The sequence below is a fragment of the Lissotriton vulgaris genome, chromosome 6 (assembly GCF_964263255.1).
Source record: "Lissotriton vulgaris chromosome 6, aLisVul1.2, whole genome shotgun sequence".
Classification (NCBI taxonomy): domain Eukaryota; kingdom Metazoa; phylum Chordata; class Amphibia; order Caudata; family Salamandridae; genus Lissotriton; species Lissotriton vulgaris.
Window position 1 is genome coordinate 649,233,567 of NC_141694.1, and position 19,278 is coordinate 649,252,844.

The 19,278-nt window shown below is 49.8% G+C and overlaps 1 protein-coding gene across 1 annotated transcript in view; it reads left to right on the forward strand.

Annotated features, from left to right (window-relative positions):
• MDN1 (midasin AAA ATPase 1) overlaps window positions 1-19,278 on the forward strand; it is a 2,142,100-nt gene that overhangs the window by 729,928 nt on the left and 1,392,894 nt on the right. Inside the window, exon 39 of the mRNA XM_086926648.1 lies at window positions 208-315. Within this exon, the coding sequence (XP_086782774.1) occupies window positions 208-315 (108 nt within the window). The remainder of the gene's footprint in view (window positions 1-207; window positions 316-19,278) is intronic.

Consider the following 19,278-nt stretch of genomic DNA (forward strand, 5'->3'; position numbering starts at 1 on the left):
CCTTGCTCTCAAGAAATGTCAGACTCCTATCTGGTGTTTGGGAATATTATGACAGTGACGAATCTGAGATTAGCTAATCCACTGGCAATAGTGTTACTGAAGGGGTAAGTAAGTTGTTCGTTTTGGCATCCAGAGTGCTTCTGCAGTGTTATTAATATGCTGAGTCAAAGTTGGTAATTGAAAATGTGTATTTGATGTATTTCCTAGGTCTATATTGATCCTCTTACCGTTGAAGACATGGAGTGCATTGGAAATGCGTTGTTTCCTGCCATTGGTAGTAATATCATTTCAAAGATGGTTGCTTTTAACAACAAGGTATGTTTTTTTGTTGTTGTGTTTTTTAACTTGATTTTTTTTTATTTTCTTGAATTTTATTGGCATTAGTAATGATTCATTTTTTACTGATAAAGTATTGTAATTTTGATTACCAGTGAAAATAGTTTCAGAAACCATGCCTGTTGAGAATAAAATTACATGTTAAACTCAGTTCTGAGGTTGATAAAAAGCATTACAGTATATTTAAAGGTTTATATCAACAACCATTATGCTTGGAGTTCTTTTCTGAAGATCACTTAACACCACTTTACAAACCTCTTTAACTCCGTGTTCGTCTTTGCTGACAGTAGTCAGTTCCCTATAGTTTTATATTGTTGTGGAACCTCAGTCCTTCTCATTTCTCCACTATTCCTTGGCATCAAGCCTGGATCCATAATGGTTCCTGCTGGGAATGAGGCATTGTACCGCCCATCTGAAATTCACAACTGTGTGCACGCTAAGGAACAATCTCCCCACCAGAAACTACTGTCTTTAAGCCAAGGGACGAATTCAGGAATCCGATGTCGATTACAGACCCCAACAAAGTGTGTTTGGTGCCTGTGCTCCAGTCAAGACTTGAGACCAGCAGGAAAAGCTGCACAGTGGTGAGGGGATCCTAGTTGCAAGGTAGACAGCCTACGATGTCCTCCCTGATCTGGCTGAAGACCAGTCGCCACTGGAATACCAGTCATCCGTTGTCGCAGGTCAATCCTTCCTGAGTCAATAACATGCCCCCTGAGGGTCCCAGCAACCCTTCGACAGCACTCCTGGCTTCGGCAAACTACAGTGTAACTCTGTGTGTTGAGTCTTGGTCCGTGAAGCTGCACTGCCTTGATGTAGTGACTTGAAGACGTGGGCTACCAACTTGCCCCAGCTTCTTCAGTTGTTGTGTCCCTGTGCTGTGAACAGAAGACCAGTCAGCTGGCCATTTGATTTCTGTTGGTTTAACTGGGCTGTGGAGATCGCTTCTCCTTGACCAGGACACTGCAGGCGCAGTCCCTCTCTTCACTAGCCATGCGTTGCAGCAGGTGTAGTACTTGTTGTTGCAGCCTCTCTTTGCTGTTCCCTTGGTGCAGCAGGGCAGTCCATCTTTGGTCCTTCTTCCTAGTCGGTCAAGATCTGAGGACTTTGTGCCTGGGGTGTCCACTTTATGCTTGGAACGTGCTCTCAGGGCAGCATGCCATTGTAAGTCAATGGGCTAATGGGTACCTTCCCACCTGGTGACACCTTTCTGTGGAAGGTGGTATCTGGCTATCCCAGGATTCACCATTCTCACCACTTCGAAGAAGGTGAGACCTGTCTCTTGGTGTTCAGAACTACAATGCCCACCCCCTGGGTGTGGCTACCTCCGTGCTACTCACCCTTGAGGATACCGGTTTGGCAACTGGTTTCCCCTTTCTGCTTCCCGTGCCAACCTGTTTATCTTAACAGTGGGGCAGCCATCCACCCTAGTCTTACACCTGGCAGCTTCTCCTTTGAAACCTGCTTGTTCGAGGCATGTGTGCTGTACATACACATGCTTTGTATACTCCTGCCATCTAGTGTTGGGTCCCGATGTTTGCAAGTTGTTTTTCTTTGGAGAAGTTTTTCCTAGTCATTCATTCAATTAGCTTTATTTGATTTTGGTTTAAAATCATAAAAAGCGTACAGTTAAAAACAGTCATAAAAACAAACATGCAGTAGCATAAAGTATCTACAACTTAAAAAACTTAGGCCCAGTCTGTAGGAATAATTTCCTTATTGTTTACGTGCTTTTCACTGGATTAACGTTCACAGTTCTACCATTACATCGGATTGTCACTTACTAGAAGCAAATTAATAGAACTTTCCATGCTTATAGCTATTGAATATTGGTTTGAGTCGATTAGAAGCGGAAAAGCTACTACCATTCAATACACAAACGCTTCTACCCATCGAATGATTATACCCTGTCTTTGGTCTTGATAGAGGGGTGTATAGCGCACTGGGGTAAAAGTCATGTAAATCCCATGTGGATATAGGGCCGTCTCCTTCTTGGGGCTGCCAGGTTTGCAGGTACGGGACAATATGTCTGTTCCTAAATTTAACTAGCACTAGATCACCGGGAATGTCTTTTGGGAGAGAACCTAACCAGCCCACCCTTCTGACACTCACTATTCTTCCATTAAGGTCTGTTGGCAGGGGTCTATTTTTTGTTAACCAAAACATAACCTTGCTTAGTAGGTCTTCTTGTCTTTCGACTTTTCCATAAGTGAGTGCTGGTACTCCCGAAAGGACATACACAAATGGGGCGGCCTCCGGTGGTAGGTGTATATAAGGTGCTTTATTAAGCTCTGCTCTAGGAGCAGTATATTGTGCTAATACAGGTTTAGAAGGGATCTTAGTAGCATTTAGTGCTGATGTATTAAGGGCTAGTGGCCGAATTTGATCAGTAATGCTTTGTGAGGTTAACGTAGGCACTTCAGAGGCAGAGGGTGGCTGAGAGCGGTTAGATGTTACAGAGTTTTTAGTGGGTGGCAAGTTGGCCTTAATCATTTCTTCTAGTCCCGTCAACCTATCCCCTAGAGTTTAATTTTTCCATCAACGGTGTTATAATAGATTTGACCAGTAGTTCAATCTGGGACGGTAAGGCCAACTGGGAGGGAAGTACTAGATGGTCTAATTCTTCTGCAGCCTCCAAGGTTAGGGGGGAATTAGTGGTGGACAATGAGGGGCTTACGCACAGTTTTTGTAGCTTTTGGTGATTCCCTTTCTGTTTATCCCCCTCATGCTTCCTTTTAACGGATGAGACCTGGGGAATGCTATGCTTTGGATGTTAGCTTTTTTAAGTAATAGGGGGGGTTCCAGCGGGCAGTCGTTAGGGGATAATGTACCGATAGTAATAGCAGGACAAGGTAGAGCACTATTTTGTTCGGTTCTCGGTTCCACTGGGACATACCTAGTTTTACACAGAATATTTACTTCCTCTTCCAGTGAGAGGCTTTGCACAATACCGGCTGTTAGTGAAGGAGAGTCTTGGCTGAGTATACTATCTACGGACTGGTGAGAATCGTTTTAATCTGTTTCTCTAGGATTGGGCAGTATTATACCATTTGGGTGGTGGACTTGTGTCCCATGGCACGAACCCCTCTGAGGGATGGCTTTTCTGTTAACCCCCTTACGAGTCATAATGTGGCTTGGTAAAGACTGATGTTGATATTGGTAATACCAAGCAGCGACACGGTCAGGAAATTTTAGTGTACGAAAGTTAGAGTCCACTAATTAAGTCAAATCATATATTAGTTAGACCACAAAGTATGGAGTCCAAGTCTCTTTACCTCCTCTTGTGGATAAGCCAAGGGGGGTGGTCCGTCCTGTCCTCCTCAGGCCTCGGAGGGCCACAGAGACCCCGCCCTTTGCCCGGGCTTTGCCCGGCTCGTCCCACGCGTGATCCCGCGTCGCGGGGGCCCTGATCAGTTTATATGCGCCTCCTGGCGCGGAGTCAGCAGCAGCGGCCACAAACGATGCCGGTAGTTGAAGTCCTCTCCTTCTCCCTCCGCTTGGCGGCCACAAGTTGGTATGCTGCGGCGGCGGGAGGGAGGACAGGGAGAGGAACGGCAGCCCGCGGAAGATGCGTGGAAAGGCAGGAATCAAGGGCCAGAAGTGAACAGGACCCGCAAAAGTCACAAGGTAAGGTGACTCCTCCTTTCGGTGATAGTGCGCTTGGGCATCGACTCCATTGTTAGATTATTTTCTTTCCGTCATCGGGTTCGGACGTGTATTGCTGCACTCCTGTTTGAAACCGTCCTTTCGGTTCCCGTCGGTGTGCAATCCACTCTACCCTCAACGATATTATCATATGCGTTTCCCTCTTTCCGCATATCCATTCGATCTGAAAGTCTCATCTTCAGTCGAAAACCAGTACTGCCAGGCTCAGATCGATTACACAACACCACAGGGTTCTCCTCATACACAACCTGATTTAGGAGATGGAGATGGGGATTATGATAATGATGACAATGCTCCTTTGCCTACAGATCCATGGAATGATTGTAATGTTGGTCCACCCATGGATAGGGATCCAGATGTATACATTACAAAACCTTCTCCTCCATATGATCACGTATCCTATCTGGAGCTAATTTCCTGGGCAGCAGCATATCATGTGGTTACCCTGCATAAGGAACCCTAAAATGAACATTTTCTGTTTGAGACACTCTGGTCTTCACACAGAGTTAGCCAAAGTCTCCCCATGTTAAAAGGCATGATGAGACTTGCAGATGACATTTTTAAAGATCCGGTTTGTGCACGAATCTTAACACCCATGGTTGATAATATAAACCATCACCCTCTGATCCGGTTTTTATTAAAGGACAGCTTCCACTAGATTCCCTGGTAGTCTCCAGTAGTTGTAAAAGGGCAAACTCATAGACATCTGGGTATGCATTACCCCCACACCCCTCAGATAAAGAACCTAAGCTTATTGACTCATCTGGTAAAAGGGTAGCTGCTTAAGCCGCTAATCACTGGTGCATTGCTAACACACAGGGCCTCCTAGCCTGATATGACAGGGCTTACTGGGATGAGATGGGAGGTCTACTTCAGTACCTCCCAGAACAACACAAGAAAAACTCTTATATTAGGTGGGCTCTTGATGCTGCTGACCCTGCAGCAAGAGAAGTTAACACCAGCATTCTCTTACGTAGGCATGCTTGGCTTAGAATTTCCGTCTTTAAACCAGAAGTCCAACTGTCTATCTTAAACACTCCCTTTGACAAACAACATCTTTTCGGACCTCATGTTGATGAGGCTCTAGAAAAGAGGAAAAAAGACACAGACATGGCGAAATCTATGGGAGTGCTTCAGAGTCCTTCAAGCAGAGTCTCTTTTTGTAGCCCATTCTATAGAGCAGGGTATACAAATACATCATCAGACCCTAACACTTCCTCTTATAAATCCAACACACAACCTTCTCCCGGTAGAGGCTTCTTTAGAGGAGGGTACATAGGAAACAATTTTAAAGGTAGAGGTAATGGTATGCCAACGTGGAACTCCCCTTTCTCCCAATAAGCAGTGACTTGCCTACGCTTCCCCAATCATTTAATACTTGTCGGGGAACACTTCGACAACTTCTCCCCATTTGGCAATCTAGAACATCAGCAAATGGGTGATAGACATTTTCCGACATGGTTATTACCTGGAGCTCACCAGCAATACCCCCAACATACCACCCTGTGCCCACAAACGTTAGTCAGAACACCTACAGCTATGGAGCCAGTTCCAGTACAGTACCAAGGCTCAGAGGGTCATCTCTGTACATCCTAATCCCCTAAAAGGACTGCTCATTCAGACCAATTTTGGATCTAAGGCCATTAAACCTGTACATACTTTCAGAACATTTTAACATGTTCACACTTGAACAGGTTCTTCCACTGCTACAGCAAGGTGATTTGATGTGCACACTGGACTTAAAAGATGCATATTTTCATATTCTGGTTCACCTAGCTAGTTGCAAATACCTCTGATATGTGACAGCAGGAAAACACCATCAATTCAAGGTACTTCCGTTCGGAGTAACTACTGCTCCCAGAGGATTTACAAAATGTCTGGCAGAAGTAGCGGCACATCTCAGAAAACAATACATTCATGTCTTCCCATACCTGGACGACTGGCTTATCAAAGCCAGCATACATCAAAATTCCTACACCACACTCGGACTACATTAGACTTACTCTTACCATTTAGGTTTCACGGTCCATGCTCAAAAGTCTCACCTTCAGCCTTCACCCATGCAGTCTTATCTGGGAGCAACTAAACGCTTGGACAGCTGTAGCTTCTCCTAGTGCAGCCAGAATTCGAAATATTCGAACTCTGCTACTACATTTCACACCACCCAATACTTAGCAGTCAGAATGTTCATGGAACTGCTGGGAATTATGGCGTCTTGCATCACAATTGTACCCCATGCAAGACTCAACATGCGTCCTCTACAAGAGGACTTAGCACGTCAGTGGAATCAGTTAACAGATCTAGTGTTGATAGACGGTCGTACCCATCGCTCTCTGCAGTGGTGGAACCCACAAAATGTATCAAAAGAACAGCCTTTTATCAACCCTATTCCATAGATCGTGCTCACAGTAAACACGTTTCTGACAGTTTGGGGTGTCTATCTCAAACATTACACAATACAAGGTCTACGGATCAACAAGCACAAAAGCCTCCACATCAAGTATCTAGAGCTTCTAGCAGTCTTTCTAGTGATCAAAGCTTTCAAACTCACTTGATAGGCAAAGCTGTCCTAGTCCGGACAGACATGACAGCAATGTACTATGTACAAAAACAGGGGGGGAACACACACTCTCCAACTGTCAACGCCTCTCTCAAGCCATTTGGAATTGGGCAATCCATCACAGGAATTCTCTACTGGCAGAACACCTTCCAGGGATAAACAATCAGATTGCCGACCTCCTCAGCAGAAAGGGGCAGCAGATTCATGAGTGGAAACTTCATCCCCAAGTTCTCCTTCCATACTTCCAACAATGGGGATTCCCACAAATACTTATTTGCCAGAGTCGACAATGCAAAATGCCCAAACTTCGGATCCAGGTTCCTACACCTGCTCTCAAACGACAATGCCCTGTGGATGAACTGGTCAGGGATATTTGACTATGCTTTTCCGCCTCTCCCACTCATTCCGTGTCTAGTTCGGAACATCCTTCACACTAATTCTAGTAGCTCCCACATGGGCCTATCAACCATGGTACACCACCCTGTTGGAGCTCTCAATAGTTCCACATCAAAAGCTGCCTTTCACTTTCAGGCTCCTCACGCAGAACCATGGAGAAATCAGACATCCAAATCCTAAAGAACTAAACTTGGTGATCTGGATCCTGAATTCATACAGTTTGGTTATTTAAATCTGCCACCAGACCGTATGACAATTATAAAGGAGGCAAAAAAGGCTACTACAAGAGCTTGTTTTGCAGGAGAGTGGAAAAGATTTGTTGTCTACTGTAATGACAACAAAATCAATCCTAGGTGCTTTTATATAACCGATTATCTGTTACCTGTTACACTTACAGCAAATTGGAGTGGCTTATACATCTATTCATTTGCTCCTTGCAGCGGTAGCTGCCTGTTTGCAGAACAGGCAGCATTTATCACTATTTAAGGTTCCAGTGATCAAAGCCTTTACGGAAGGCTTGAAAAGGTTAATACCACCAAAAATTCCCCCTGCGCCAGTATCAGTGGAATCTTAGCATAGTCCTTACAAGGCTTATGGGTCCACATTTTGAATCATTGCACAATTATGCTTTGAAGTTTCATTCTTGGAAAGTTGCTTTTCTCATTGCATTCACCTCATTAAGGAGCTTGGTGAGCTACAGGCATTAACCTCGGAAGTACCCTTCTTTCACCTCTACAAAGACAGGTAGTTCTTCGCACCAACCCTAAATTCCTTCCCAAAGTGGTTTCTGCTTTTCATATAAACCAATCAGTTGAGTGATCTGTGTTTTTTCCTCACCTGATTCTGTAGCTGAACAAGCTCATCACATGCTCAATTTCAGAAGAGCTTTATTGTACTACATAGATGGAACCAAAGATTTTCGCAGAACAAAACTGTTTGTTGCATTTGCTCCACCTCACAAAGACAATCCTGTCTCTAAATCAGGTATTTCAAGATGGATTGTTAAATGCATTTAAATATGCTATGAAAAAGCTAAAAGAATTTTATCCATACCCCCTAGAGCGCATTTGAGCACATTCCACTAGCAAAATAGGGGCTACTATGGCCTTTTTAGATAAAATTTCTCTAGCTGACATATGTAAGGCAGCTACATGGTCTATACCACACACATTTACCAAACACTATTGTGTAGATGTGTTAGCACGCCAACAAGCTAATGTAGGCCAAGCAGTACTTAAAACACTGTTTCAAACAACTCCAACCTCTACAGGTTAGCCACCGCTTCGGGAGTATACTGCTTTGTAGTGTATGCAAAGCATGTGCATCTACAGCACACATGCTTCAAAAGGTTTATGTTGCTTACCCAGGAAGCATCTGTTCTTGGCATGTAGAGCTGTAGATTCACATGTGCCCACCCAGATCCCTGGACATCTATAGTTGTTTCAGTTCTTCATTATATATTCATACACATGGACATCTCTATACTACACTTACTTACTCCATTCTCACTCTCTTGCGGGAAAACAATCTAACAATGGAGTCAATGCCTATTCGCATGATCACCAAAAGGAGAAGTCACCTTACCTCGTGACTAGGAAAGACTTTTAAAAAAAACACCTTGCAAACATCCGGACCCAACACTAGATGGCAGGAGTATGCAAAGCATGTGAATCTACAGCTGAGGAAAGATGCTTACTGGGTAAGTAACATAATCCTTTTTGGCTAACATCCAGGTGGATTCCTGCAATTTCTCATTGTTCTCCTTCCTTAGAGTAGTCAGCACCTCTCTTCAGGTGGGCAGAAACCTGTCTCATGGAGCAGGCTCCTATGTGCCTGGGAAGGTGCAGGAGCTTTAATGGCAACAAAGTGGCAGCCTTGCTAAGCTGCACACTGCAACAACTTAGATTAATTTCGACTTGAGATACAAATCTGATAGACTATTAGCCTCAGATTCCTTAACATAGAATTATCCACAGGCGTGAGACTGGATCTGGAAAACTTTTCTGCCACAGCAACCCTGCGCGCCGGGGGGGGACGGCACCTCGTGACTCTGCCCTGATGTCTGCATTCGTGACGTCAACGAGGATAGATAAGTCCCACCCCGGCGCACCTATGTCAGTTTTTTCTCTTTTCCACGTGCAACGCTGGTCCAGATTGTGCCCTGGGCTGTTTTCAGGCCTTCTATCCCTTTTCACGCTTGGCGTTCAGTGGAACAATGTGCGAATGCCTTCGGGCTTCAAGATGTGTACCTCTTGTGCACGTCCCATGTCGGACGCTGATCAGGCGCCAATGGCGGACTCCACGGAGCTATGCCGGCACCGGGTTCTGGATTTGTCTCCTGAGGTCCCTTTGTCTCCTGAGGTCCGTCATCTGTTGGTGTGTTACTCCCCTGAGACAGGGCGCCATGTAGTTGCATTTTCAGGGAAGGTTCTTCGCCGTCCCCACTGCTTAAATTCTCGAACCCTTTTTAAGTCTCGCCCTGGAATTAGCATCCGAAGGATGCGTCCAGGTTGGAGACTTATAGCTAGCTGACTCGGGGGAATGAAGGACAAGAAAGTGCCACGCGCTTCTCTGCGGCTGGATTTAACTGCGTGCACGCGCACCCACATTCACGCATGCGCACAGCCACACACACACACACCCCCCCCGTCGCCGCCGCACCTACACACACACACCCCCTCCCCCCACAGTCTCACATACACACAGACTCCAAGACACATACACGCACGCTCACACACATACACAGCCCCCCGCCGCCGCACGCGCGCACACACATGCCCCCCGCAGCTCAGCAACAAGGCGAAGCCCCACTCACCGGCTTCCTTGGTGTGGCGGCTCTCCTCATCGGCAGCTGCAGGGCCCGGCAGCAGGACTCTTCCTCCCTCCTTCGGCACCGGGGCACACAAGGTGGATGATCCTATGTTTTGGATTTATAATATAACCCGCCGTATGAATCTGTTTTTGCATGACCTTTGTGTCTCTGAATACCATAATATTTACAGAGTGTACGTGTGCTCCTGTTATTGCCTGGTGTGTATTTAACGCTTTATACATTTAATACAGTGTACGTGCGAGTTTGTATGTACATTAACATGGTCATACATGTTCACCTTTTTCTTCACTGGAGTGCCAAAATAATGCGTACACATTCTTACAACCTAGTGTGTGTTTATGAGTATTAACTGAGTGTGTGATTTTTGTCTTTTTCAATTGTCCAAAGGAAACAAAATACATCATGAGAGTTCCTTTCACCCATGGGCCCTTACATTCTCAAATGAGGTTTACATCACCCTTGATAACAATTTAAGAGAGGCCCTACGAGTTCACGTTCATCAACAAAAACCTTTACGGGCGATTCTTCAAATGTTGATATAATGCTCCTGTGTGCCTGCTCTCTTTTTAACCGTGGCCTTCCTGAACAACTGCCTACATCAGCCTGACTTCAAATGCAGCTCAGCCCAAAATATGGCAGAGTCAAGACAGCAAACGTGTATGCAAATGGGCATCTTGGTAGAAGAGAACCTCTATACTTATCCTGCACTTCCTCCTAGATCCGTATACAGGTTATGAGAGCGGCGGTGTTCTTGGTTTGCATACAGTAATATAAACACGGTGTAGCTACACCTGTGTCTCTGCACCCGTTTCGCCGCATGGCATGAGTCCATCACAATACACACTCTATGTATACACTCTGATTTTGCTTGTGCATTGTATTAGGCACAGTGTGTGTCCCACAGTGTAAACACAGTGTGCGTACTTGGAACGCACTATGGCATGTATTTACTACCATATACACGGTGTGCATGCACCTGCCTTATTACCACGTGGTTTGCATACTAGTAATACACTTTTGTCTCGGCATGGTAGCTGTATAGTAGTTGCAAGCACATGCTGCGTGTTTACCACGCTGTCACCACTTGGCGTGCGCGAAGTTTTCTAAAAGACGCACGCCGTGCGTGAACCTGTGTTCCCTGCCTACGTACGCTCAGCAGAATAAACGCACTCATGGCGCTCGTGCATTAGTACAAACCCGTCGGTGTGTTCTGGCACCCGCCCTGCGCCCCATAATAGTAAGAAGAGTGGGATTGGGAAAAGGAGAAGCATGTGTGTACGTCTCTTGGGAAAAGTCTGCTGCTACATGAACAATGGAGGAAAAAGGGTTAAATGGTCTGGGGCAAGAAAGACTGGTACTAGATACTGACTGACGTCATTGCAGTTATGGGGAGAAGGGAGTGGGGTAGAAATGCTTGGCCTAGGAAGATTGGCGCATAGACCAGAGGAAGAGGATGCTGCACAGGAGCAGGACATAAGATGTCCAGGTCACCCCAGCCTCACAGCTCTTCAGTCCCATTACTTCTGGCATATGATTTGCAGTCACACATTTGATTTCAGCACCTCTGCTCTGGAAATGTTTCCTTATCTATTCAGAAGATGGTTACATGAATGGGGAAGAGATGCACACCCATGCAAGACAGTAAACTGGTGGAAGAACTGGTAGGGGACAACATTGGGTACAGTGACCTGAGTGGATGGGAATAAGAAGTGCAATATGCATACCAGGTGAGGATCAATACAAGGGATAGGTCACAGTACAGGGATAAAGTGGAGAGAGAGAGAGCAATTCAGTTTGACGAGCAGGCCAGGAATTGGCTGGCCTGTGATGTGGAAATGGAGCTGCAGAAATTGTGGTAAATTATGAGGGGAAGGTGGAGGATGGTGAGCAGTAGTATGCACTGTGGCGAAGAAGTGGAGTACAGTAATGAAGGAAGTAGAGCTGGGTGAAGTAAAGGATGATTCAGAGGAAGACGGAGTTTGAAATCCTTCACTCCTTCAAGGTGCTTATTTTTATACAAACAAAACTTAACTACTGCATAAAAAAAAACATTGCCATTTACAATACTAAAAGCTCAAACTTTTCTAATGCGAGACCTATTGCATTGCAAATGCTTGTTTCCGTGGCTCGCGGCTTGTTACTCCACCGGCCTCTCCACCTTCCCTCGAGGCCCCTCTGGTCCCTCGTTCCTCTGTGGATCCTCCTTTATGCCGGTGTTGGCCACTTCTCCCTGGACTTGGGGATGGGCGGCTCAGTCTGCAACCGTCACCAACGGAGGAATTAGTTTCACCTCTGCGTCGCCCTACTGAGGCCAGTGTTTGCTTTGTTGGCGCTATTTCCACGACTGCTGTTATTCTGAGAATGGGGAAACCGGTCACTCCATTTCCTACAGACAACCTCTTGGAGATTCTCTACCAGGGTTCTGGTGGACGGGAGTTGTTCATTCCTTTTGAAGTGTCACTCCATAATTCTCTTATTGGGGCGCCCTGCCACTGGCGATCCGGTGCCTCAGACACTACTGCACCGCCATTGTCCTGCTCCGCATGACCCGGTCTGTCTTTCTTTCCACCCTTCTACTCAAGGCACTCTACTGCGAAATGCCTTTCTGTGTTTGCCTGTGGTGGTGTTGTCTCCGACACGGGAGGCCCGGTGGTTAGATTCATGGGGACGTAATGTCTTCGCTTCTTCCGGTGCTGCCGTGAGGGCGCTTAACACTTTGTGTGTGCTGACCAGGGCTACTTCCAGCCTGTGGGATTCTGTGGAGTCCCTTCTTTCTCATGTCTCTCATGAGGGTGCCGTGCTGATCTGCGGGGCCATGCGTTGGATGGTAGAGAGTTGGGCGCGTTTATTCTTTGTGCAGCTTTGGATGTTGCTGATGCGATTGGCCATGCTATGGCCACTTCTGTGGCTCCGTCACCATGCTTAGCTACGTTATGGCGTTTTTCCTGAAAATATTAGAGAGCCTTTGGTCGACCTCCCTTTTTGCGGGGTCCTGCTGTTTAATACTCATGCAGACTCCGCCATTCAACGTCTTCCTGCGGGGCTCAGTCCTCCTCCTCCTCCTCAGTAAGTTGGTTTGTTGATCCTCCGGGTCTTGGTGGGAGGCGTTATCCCACTTGCTCCTGGTATTTGGTTTTTGGAGTGGCTGTTACACTTTCTGTGAGGCTTACTGTGCCCTCTAGATCCTTGGTTGGCCCCGCTCTTCAGTTGGCTGCTGGTCAATCCCCCTTTGTTGGTACGCCTGTGCTTTCTGCCCAGTTACTAAGCCTTCTATGGTTTCTCCCCCAGGTCTATGATTTTGTCCTCTGATGCAGGATCAAATTGAATCAAATGCTTCTGTCCTGTGGGTCCATTGTGAGATTACGTTCTTATTCTCCAGACGGGACACCGTGATCTATCCGTGTCTACCGGGTTAGGCACCTTGGTTTGAGTCCACAGCCGCAGACTGACTGATACCACGTCCGCCTACCATACGATAAAATATTACTTTGATCCAGGACCTTTGAACACCCGCTAAATTTACAAGAGTGATAACCACCTCCCTCCCTGCTGAATGGAGAACGAGTAATTCACTTGAGGACCGTCTACTCGACGTTCTTTTAGATTGAACCGCCATCACAAAATCATTTGGCTTGTTGATCTGCTACATTTTAAGGAAACCTGCCCATCCCTCCCCTCCTGTCCTGACGAAGATCCGCACTGTAAGGGAAAATACCCTACACATAATAGGGTCGAAACGTAGACTATCTACCCCCGTGATACCAGCTTCTACCGCTAGCAAGATTGATACAGATGCTATTGGAAGCCTGGTTACAGGAAGCATTTGACCTGTATGGCATATTTATGTGGCCCCTCTGGGAAGCCAATATAGTAATGTATTTATGAATAATTTATATACAATTTATTTATTTTTTGGATTGCACTTAAGTGAATGAACTTTCTTTTCCCAGTTTCCACAAATCCCCTCACCAACCCCCATACTCCCCATTCCCCCCCCCCCCCCCCCCCCGCCCCCCCTTTTTACCCTTTCCTTTTTGGGCACAACTGTAACTGAAATTGATGAACCTTCTATGCTAATGTATAACTAATAATAAGGTTGAGTACTTTGTGAATAAAAACACTGTACTCTTGAATTGTTTCTTTGATTCTTCTTACAATTATTCCATTTTTGATTCTTTGTCATTCCCAGTCTGGGACCCCTTGTTCTATTAAAAAAAAATGCCTTATTGCTGAGGCTCCGTTCTGTCTTGTCTTCAGGCTGTGATGGTCTCGTCTGCCCTCGTCACTGGATATGTTTCCCGGTGGAGGGCTTTGCCGTGCTTCTGCCTATTCTCCTTGGAGTCTGTAGGTGGCTCTTCCTCTGCTGTCGGTACCTTGGGGCTTCCGGTGGAGGTCTCCGGTACGTTGACTGGGCTTGAGGTGTTTTGGCCTCCTTCATATTACTCTTGCTTCTCCTGTTGGTGAAGGCTGGGTTGCCTTTTTTGTCGTTCTGCGACATCCCCTGTGGGGCAGGTGTTCCTCCATGATGCTGAGGTTCTCTTCAGCTTAGGGCCTGTGACTCATCCCCTGTTGCTGTGGACGGGGCTATGTTTCCCTGTTCTCATGACTGGTCCCCTGCTGGGGATCTTGTGCTCGTCTGAGCTGGAGAGTTCCTTCGCAGACCCTCCTCCCCTTTGGGATTGGCTAGGGTATCTATTCTATGTTAAGGAATCTGCGGCTAGTAGTCTCTATCAGATGTGCGAGTTACTTACCTTCGGTAACGATGTATCTGGTAGAGAAGATTCTAGCCGTAGATTCCTTCACGACCCGACCTTCCTCAGAGTTTCTGCGAGGACCCATCTGAAAGAGACACGTTAGTGATAGATTCCTTACCTTAGAATATCCCCAGGCGTCAGACTGGATCCGGAAAGTTTTGCGTAGCAGTACCCTTGCGCGTCGGTAGGCGTCGTCTGCGGCGTCGTGGGCGCCGTGATGACGTCGTCGGAGTACTTAGACGCCGCCTCCGCGTGCTGACGTCAGTTCTTCTTTTTTCCGCGCCAGCCAGCGCAGATCTGGAAAAAGCAGTTCCCTAGTCATTTTTTGACTAACTTTTTGGATCTTTTGATCTATTTCGAAGTCTTCACGACTCCGACGGTGCCATTAGGGATGCCCGGCTTCAAGCACTGTGACGAGTGCGAACGCCTCATGTCGATTACGGATCCGCACCGCCTGTGCCTGACGTGTTTGGGCGTCGACCATGACGACGAGGCCTGCTCCGACTGTCGGGCCCTCTCAAGGAAGGCCAGGTGGGAGCGGTCCCGCAGGCGACTCGAGATCCGCCAGTCGGCCCCGCGCCGTGTGAGGTCCCGGTCCCACGGGAGGTCGAGGGACAGGTCGCGGGGGCGGAGCCGTCACAGCTCCGGGAGTTGGCGCCACTCCTCCGGGTCCAAGTCGTCAGGTAAGAAGCATAAGAAGTCGAAGAGACATCATCGCTCTTCCGACTCCCCCCCGACGCTCGCGCGATGCGGCCGGGGGTTCGGGTGACACCGCCCACGCGGCTCCTCGGGAGTCGGAGGAGATAGAGCGCTTCCTCATGGCCATGAGGTCCCTTTCTTCTCCGACGGGTTCCGCGGCGCCTTCGGGCCCAGTGAACCCGTTTGGGGGCCCTAGTGGGTCGGGGGATGCAACCCCGACGCCGTCGGGTGCTTCGGCCTCGACGCCGCAGGGTTCAGCGGTCCCGGCGTCGTCGGTGCCTTCGGGCCCGACGCCGCAGGGTGCCGTTCGGCCCTCGTCGGGCGCTGGAACGTCCCCGGTGGACCTTACGACCCCCCCGGGGTCGGTCCGTGTGGTGTCCCCTCCGGCGTCGGCCTCGGCCGACGCCGTCCCCAATGCCTCCTCTGTATGGGTTCCGGCGTCGGGACGGGGCCTGTCGGCGCCGATCTCGACGCCGGTCGGGGATTTCCTTCCCTATGATCCATCCTCATTCACTTACGACCCTGAGTCTCAGGAGATGGGGGAAGAGGAGGATTGGGAGGGGTCTGAGGACCCTCTGACCAGGGAATGTCAGTCTAACATGGACTGGACAGGAGACCTTGGGGAGGCCAGTGGCCTGGACACCTCTCCAGACACTGGATTCGTCTCTCCTCCTTCCGTGGCTTCGGAGGAGGGCGCAACATATAGTGTGGTGTTGATGAGGGCTGCTAAGGCTTTGGGCCTTGAGCTCCCCGTCGCGGCCGTGAGGACTAACCTCCTCACTGAGGTCCTTAAGCCGGAGTCATGCTCCATGGAGCCTATGCTGCCGTTTAATGAGGCCTTGTCGGACGTTCTTTTGGGCACTTGGTCCAGGCCCGCTACAGGTTCGCCTGTAGATAGGAACGTGGCCAGACGCCACCGCCCGGCTCCGGGCGACCCATGTTTCCTGTCCACCCACCCCACCCCCTAGAGTCTGGTTATCCAGGCCTCTAACTCCCAGACCGCCTTCCCGTCGGCTCCCCCTGACCGGGAGTCCAAGAGGTACGAGGCCTTTGGCAAAAAGGTATTCTTGTCCCTTAGCTTAGGACTGCGGTCTTCCAACACCGCATGCCTCTTGGGCCGTTACACCCATTCTATATGGGAAACGGTGGCGGAATTGCTGCCAGAGTGTCCGTTGGAGGTACGGGCCAAACTCGGCCAAGCCGTAGTGGAGGGCCGGGACGCAGCGAAGTATTCGATCAGGTGCGGACTAGATACAACTGACTCGCTGGGCAGAGCGATGGCTACGACGGTGGCGATTCGACGCCACGCCTGGCTCAGATCCGCCAACTTCTCGGCTGATGTCCAGAATACCCTCATGGACATGCCGTTCGATGGCCGTCGCCTCTTTGGCGACAAGGCAGACCACGCGCTCGAGCACTTTAAGGACTCCAGGGCTACGGCCAAGTCCTCGGGCCTCTCGGCCCCGCGCCAGCAAGTGGGTGCCTTTCGCTCCTTTCGTGGCCAAGGAAGGGGCGTCCCCACGCGTGCCACCAGCCACTCGCCGCAAACTGTCGTCCAGCGCGGCGGCGGCCGTGGAAACCGCCGTGGAGGCGGTCGGGGAGGCAAGCGGAGCCAGTCCACACCTGCCCCCGCAGCATCCGCCTCTAAACCCTCCTAGTCCGTGCTTTTCGGCCCATGTGACGCCAGTGGGGGGCAGGGTTTGCCATCACCACTCTCACTGGCGGACAGTCACTTCGGACAGGTGGGTGCTGCAGATCGTCCGAAGGGGCTACTCCCTCCCCTTCGAGACGACCCCTCAAGCCATGCCACCGCAACACCACCGCGTATCGGGGGATCATTTGCGCATTTGCGGCTCCTGCAGGAGGAAGTTTCGGCCCTCTTGGCCAAGGGGGCCATCGAGCGCGTTCCTGGGCCAGAAGTAGGTCGTGGTTGCTACTCCCACTACTTCCTGGTACCCAAGAAGGGCAAAGGGGGCCTACGCCCTATCTTGGATCTGAGGAACGTCAACGGCTTCCTCCGGAAGGAGAAGTTCAAAATGCTGACACTGGCTCAGGTCTTGGCTGCCCTAGACCCAGGAGACTGGATGGTAGCGTTGGACTTGCAGGATGCGTATTTCCACATCCCCGTCCTGCCGGCCCACCGGCGTTACCTGCGGTTCACGGTAGGCCTCGAGCACTTTCAGTTTACCGTGCTCCCCTTCGGCCTTACCAGCGCCCCACGGGTGTTCACGAAGGTGATGGCGGTGGTCGCAGCTCACCTGCGCAGGTTAGGGGTTTCAGTCTTCCCCTACCTAGACGACTGGTTGTTGAAGGCGGGCTCGCCCCAGGCAGTCGTCAACCACCTCCAGACTACGGCGGATCTCCTGCACAGGCTGGGATTTTCCATCAATGTGCCGAAGTCACACCTGTGCCCCTCTCAGAAGCTCCTTTTCATCGGAGCGGTTCTCGACTCGGCGCAGTTTCGGGTTTACCCGCCCGAACAGCGAGTCCGCGATATTCAGGCCCTGATTCTGATCTTCGGGCCGTTATCCCGGGTTTCGGTCAGGCTGACGCTGCGGCTTCTGGGGCTGATGGCCTCCTGCATCCTTCTGGTGCATCACGCACGGTGGCGGATGCGGGCTCTGCAGTGGGACCTGAAGTTTCAGTGGGCCCAGCACCGGGGCAACCTTTCCGACCATGTCCTGATCTCGGAGGGCACTGCGAGACAGCTGCAGTGGTGGCTCACGGACCGCGATTGGGTCAACGGCAGATCCCTCTCCCTTCCCCAACCGGAGCACGCAGTTGTGACGGACGCGTCCCTCCAGGGCTGGGGTGGCCACTTGGGAGAGGCGGAGATCAGAGGACTCTGGTCTCCGGCGGAGTCCCGGCTCCATATCAATCTGTTGGAGCTGCGGGCGATTCGTCTGGCACTGAAAGCATTCCTCCCGTCTGTCCGAGGGAGTGCAGTGCAGGTGTTCACGGACAACACCACCGCCATGTGGTACTGCAACAAACAGGGCGCTGTGGGGTCGTGGACCCTATGCCAGGAGGCTCTGCGCCTCTGGCAATGGCTGGAACATCAGGGCGTGACTCTGGTGGTTCAACACCTGGCAGGTTCTCTGAACGCCAGGGCGGACGAACTCAGCCGTCGGTGCTTGATGGATCACGAATGGCGTCTGAACCCGGACGTGGCGCAAGGCCTCTTTCTGCGTTGGGGAGAGCCTTGGTTAGATCTATTCGCCACCGAAGAGAACGCGCAATGTCATCAGTTCTGCGCGTTGGAATTTCCAAGGCGGCACTCGCTCGGAGACGCTTTTCGTCGCGAGTGGAGCTGCGGTCTGTTGTACGCCTTTCCGCCTATACCTCTTCTGCCCAGAGTGCTGAAGAAGATCAAGCGCGACCGAGCACAAGTCATCCTTGTGGCTCCGGACTGGGCACGAAGGTACTGGTATCCCGAGCTACTCAGTATGTCAGTCGATCCCCCGGTTCGTCTGCCTCTTCAGGAGGACCTTCTGTCGCAGCAGCAGGGGACGGTCCTCCACCCGAACCTGTCCAGTCTCAACCTCCATGCATGGAGATTGAGCGGCGACAGTTGAGGCCATTTGACTTGTCTCCTGAAGTTTGCAACATCATTCTGGCAGCCAGGCGTCCCTCCACAAAAACGGTATACGCCTGCAGGTGGAACAGATTTGTGGCATGGTGCACAGCAAAGGCTGTGGATCCTCTCAATGCCCCTCTCTCTGAGATTCTTCTCTTCCTTCTTTCTCTTGCCCAGCAGGGCTCTGCTCTGGGCACTATCAAGGGCTATCTTTCGGCTCTTTCAGCCTTTCTGAGGCTGCCTGACCAACCTTCTTTGTTCAAGTCCCCTATGGTAAACAGATTTCTGAAAGGCATCACTCATACCTTTCCTCCTGTTCCTTTCGTGATGCCTCAGTGGGACTTGAACCTGGTTCTAACATTTCTGATGTGCGCTCCCTTTGAGCCACTTCATAACTGTCCACTTCGCCTTCTTTCTTTGAAGACTGCCTTCCTGGTAGCCATCACCTCTGCCAGGA